The sequence below is a fragment of the Terrapene carolina genome, unplaced genomic scaffold (assembly GCF_002925995.2).
Source record: "Terrapene carolina triunguis isolate 2854851 unplaced genomic scaffold, T_m_triunguis-2.0 Scaffold517, whole genome shotgun sequence".
NCBI lineage: Eukaryota > Metazoa > Chordata > Testudines > Emydidae > Terrapene > Terrapene triunguis.
The window spans coordinates 3,764,052-3,768,745 of NW_020664868.1; the positions used below are offsets into that span (position 1 = coordinate 3,764,052).

General features: G+C 61.2%; 1 protein-coding gene across 1 annotated transcript in view; it reads left to right on the forward strand.

Moving 5' to 3' along the window:
- GNG8 (G protein subunit gamma 8) overlaps nt 1-297 on the forward strand; it is a 1,048-nt gene extending 751 nt beyond the window's left edge. Inside the window, exon 2 of the mRNA XM_024224111.3 lies at nt 149-297. Coding sequence (XP_024079879.2) covers nt 149-277 — 129 coding nt within the window. The 3' untranslated portion in view covers nt 278-297. The remainder of the gene's footprint in view (nt 1-148) is intronic.
- The last annotated feature ends 4,397 nt before the right edge of the window (nt 298-4,694 follow it).

Sequence of the window (4,694 nt, forward strand, 5' to 3'; positions counted from 1 at the left end):
TCCCAGCAGGGGGCGCTGTGGGGAGTGGGGCAGGAGCTGGCTGTGGGGGGAGCACTGGCTGGGAGATTGCCCACTGGCTCTGTGGCCAGCAGAGGGTGCTCTCCCTGGGCTCCAGCTGGCGTGTTTAACCCTTTCCTCCCCGTGGCAGGTGTCAAAGGCGGCGGCGGATTTGCTGGCCTACTGCGAGGCGCACGCCAAAGAGGACCCGCTGGTGACCCCGGTGCCCTCCTCGGAGAACCCCTTCCGCGAAAAGCGGCTCTTCTGCATCGTGCTGTGAGCCCTGCGGCCAGCGACTCAGCGCACCCCCCCTTCCCCCCCCCCGGGCTGCAGCTCCAGAGCGGCACCGCTAGCTTTAGCGTAGGGGAGCGGAGAGTGGGGCAGAGACCGGCCGAGGGGGGGGGGGGGGGGCACTGGGGCTGCACACCCTGACTGACCTGGGGAGTCTGCTTCACCTGTCCTCCCCCCCGCCCCGTGAACATTATCTCTGAGGATTCACCCTTGTCTGCTGTTTCCAAGATCAATAAACACACTGCTGAGTTACCCTCCCTCTGCCCGTTCATTGCGTCCCCAGCCCCTGTTCCCCCACACCCCCCGCTCCTGTCCCCCCCCCCCCCCCCACCCGGTCCCCCCGGCCCCCCCCCCCCAAGTCCCCAGGTTCTCTCTTCCCCCTGCTGCCCCCCACCCAGTCACTGAGCCCCCAAATTCCATCTCCCCACCATGCCTGCCCAGTCACTGAGACCGCAGGCCCTGTCTCCCCCCAAGTCACTGAGCGTCCAAGTTCTGTCTCCCTCCCCCAGCCAAGACCCCAGGACCGATCTCTGCCCCAAGACCCCAGGTTCTCTTTCCCTCCGCTGGCCCCCACCGAGTCACTGAGCCCCCAGACCCCATTCCCCCCTGAACTCCCAAGGTTCGTCTGCCCCCACCCCCCACCCACTCACAGTGCCCTCAAGCCCTGAATCCCCAGGTCCTGTCTCCCCACCCCCGCTGTCCCCATCCAGTCACAAAGCCCCCAGGGCCTGTCTCCCAGGGGGATGCCCAGGGGTGGCTGACAGATATTAAGGGACTCGGTCCCCTCCTGTGTAGCAGGCTCTGTGGCACCATGGCCCTCAGTGGGGGGAGGTGAGGTTGTGTGCCCATCGCCCAGGCCCCCACAGCGGTGCTCTGTCCCCGCTGGGCAAGCGGGTGCTGTGGCTGTGAGGCCTAGGGGTGCCATGTGTCTATGAACAGGGGAGGAGCGGGGCGGGGGGGAACCAGCTGCCCCCCATCCCAGCAAGGTGGGGGGAGAGGGGGACCAGAGTCCGGCATGCTGCCCCCTCTCCTGTTATAACAGGGTGACATCCAGGGCTGTGGGAAGAGATTGGAGTTTACTGGCAGGACCCGGGTCAGAGTGACTCTGGGTTAATGTGCCTGCCACACAGCAAGGGCCGGAGCCGCCAGCTGCACTGGGAGCTGTTACACACGTCCACACGCATGCACAATGTCCAGACACACACATGCATGCCTGGATGCACACACACACACACATGGATGAACACACATGCATGCGTGGATGTACACACCTGCACACAAGCCTGCATGCCAGTATGAACAGGGATGCAAACACAGACCCATGCCTGTATACACATGGATGCACACACATGTGCATGGATGCACACGCATACCTACAGACACATGCACACAGTGGCGTTGGAACACATTTAATAGTGGGGGTGCTGAAAGCCAGCACCCTTACCCCTCTCCGCGCCCCCCCTCCCTGCTGGGGCCCGGAGCAGGGCTGTGTCTCTGAGGGAGGAGGGGGGGAACTGGGACAGGGGTAAGGGGGCAAGGCTGGGACCACACCCACCTGTAGCAAGGATACACCTGAAATGGGGGGGGGGGCTAAGGAGGGACCCAAAGAAGTTGGGGTGCACGATCACCTGCCTACCGAGGTGCTAATGGGTAATGACTTGGAGGACTGGCCGGATGGCACTCAGAGCGCCTTGGTCCTTACCCAGAGCCAGAGCTAGCGAGGGACATGGGACATCCCGAAGCGGGGACCAAAGCACCGAAGGTAGGGCTTGACAGGGCTGGGCCGGAGCCTCCGTCCCAAGGTGGGGAAACTGAGGCACCACCAACCAGGGCTGTACCCTCAAACCCAGCAGCTGAATTCCAGACGGAGCTGCAGGAGGGTCCCTCCTTAGAGAAGCTGAGGGCCCTGGCTGGCCACAGTGGTGCAGGACACCTGGGGGAGGCCCGCCGGGAGCGATTCCTGTGGGAGACGGGATTCCTGTACTGGGAATGGGCTGGTTTGGGGCAAACAGAACCATGGAAAGCCAGGAGGCAGGTGGTGGTCCCCCAGAGGTACCGCCGCAGACTGTTGCAGAACTTTTACTGGCCCGGGGTCTTTGACGCTGTCCAACAGTACTACAGGTCCTGTGACTCCTGCCAGAGGGTGGGGAAGGTCTGGGATAAATGTAAAGCAGCTCTGAGACCTCAACCCATCATAGAGGCTCCTTTCCAGAAGGTGACTATGGACATAGTGGGGCCCCTCAGCAGGGCAACCTGGTTGGGGAAGAAATACATTCTGGTGGTGGTGTATTTGGCTACGCGCTACCCCGAGGCGGTGGCCTTGTCCTCTATCGAGGCAGACACCGTGGCTGACGCGCTGCTGACCATTTCCAGCAGAGTGGGGTTCCCCAAGGAGGTCCTTACAGACCAGGGGTCCATCTTCATATTGGCCCTGCTCCAGTGCTTATGGGAGAAGTGTGGGGTCCGGCACACCTGGGCCTCGGCGTATCACCCTCAGTCCAACAGGCTGGTGGAGAGGTTCAATGGGACCCTAAAGATGATGGACCAGCACCCGCAGGACTGGGACAAGTATTCACCCCACCTGCTGTTTGCATACAGGGAAGTACCCCAGGAATCCAGGGTTTTCCCCGTTCGAGTTGCTGTACGGGAGGAGAGTGAGGGGACCCCTGGACTTGATGAGGGACAAGTGGGAGGGGAAGGCCTCTCCCGATGGAGAATCAGTGGTGGAATATGTACTGACTTTCCGGGAAAAGCTCGTGGAGCTCATGGGCTTGGCCAGGGGAAACCTAGCCAGGGCACAAAGGAAGCAGAAGACCTGGTAGGACCGCTCAGCACATGCCGGCTCCTATGCTACCGGGGACCAGGTGATGCTCCTCATCCCCGTGAGGAGGAACAAGCTGCAAGTGGCCTGGGACGGCCCCTTCACGGTCATCAGACAGGTAAACGAGGTGAACTATGTAGTGGAACTGTCCAACCGGGCACACAGCCACCAGGTGTACCATGTCAACATGATGAAGCCGTACTGGGACAGGGAGAAGTTGGTGCTGGCTGTGTGTGGGCAGTGGGAGGAGAAAGGAGAGGACCCCCTGGTGGGTCTCCCACCTGAGGCTGGAGCTGACCCCTCGCTGGAATCAATTCCCCTCTCAGACCAGCTAACCCCTGTCCGGCAGGCTGAGATCAGAGAGGTGCTACATTCAGAACGGCAGCTGTTCTCCAGCCAGCCTGGGCTCACTAACCTGGCTGTTAACCAGGTGGAGACGGGAGCCAACCTTCCCATCAGGTGTTCAGGGTCACTGGGAAAACAGCCCAGGACCTGGCGAGAGAGGGCGGAGACATGCTGGCTTTCGGGGTGATCCAGCTGTCCTCCAGCCCCTGAGCCTCGCCCGTGATGCTGGTCCCCGAGACGGATGGGTCGATCCGGTTCTATGTGGACTATCGGAAGGTCAATGCCATCACCATGTCTGATGCCTACCCCATGCCTAGGACTGACGAGATCCTAGATAAGTTGGGGGGCGCCCAGTACCTCACTACTATGGATCTCACCAAAGGCTACTGGCAGGTGCCTTTGGACCCAGAGGCCAGGGCGAAGTCCGCCTTCACCACCCCAATAGGGCTCTTCGAGTTCCTGGTCCTGCATTTTGCCTCAAGGGGGCGCCTGCCACCTTCCAGCGCCTGGTGGATCAGTTACTGAGGGGGACGGAGGACTTTCCTCTAGCGTATATTGACCATATCTGTGTCTTTAGCCAGACCTGGGAGGAACATGTGTCCCAGGTGAAGAGGGGGCTGGGACACCTCCAGGATGCAGGACTGACCATAAAAGCTGGAAAGTGCAAGGTGGGGATGGCAGAGGTGTTATACCTGGGCCACAAGGTGGGGAGCAGTCACCTGAAGCCGGAGCCGGCCAAAGTGGAGGCAATCAAGGACTGTCCCCTCCCCAGACTAAGAAGCAGGTCCAGGCTTTCATTGGGATGGCGGGGGACTACCGGAGGTTTGTGCCCCACTTTAGCTCCCTGGCAGCACCCCTCACGGAGCTGTGTCGAAAGGGAAAGCCGGACAAGGTGGTCTGGACCGAACAGTGCCAGAGGGCTCTCTGTGCGCTGAAGGGGCACTTATCCAGGGCCCGGTGCTGGTAAACCCGGATTTTAGCAAACCCACCCTGGTGTTCACCGACGCCTCAGACACGGGGCTGGGTGTGGTGCTGATGCAAACCGATACTAAGGGAGAGACACACCTCATTGTGTACCTGAGCAAGAAGCGGCTGCCTCGGGAGCAGCACTATGCGGCCATGGAGAAGGAATGCCTGGCCATGGTGTGGGCCCTTAAAAAGCTGCAGCCGTATCTATTTGGGCGGCGCTTCACCGTGTACACCGACCATTCGCCCCCGACGTGGCTGCACCAAATGAAAG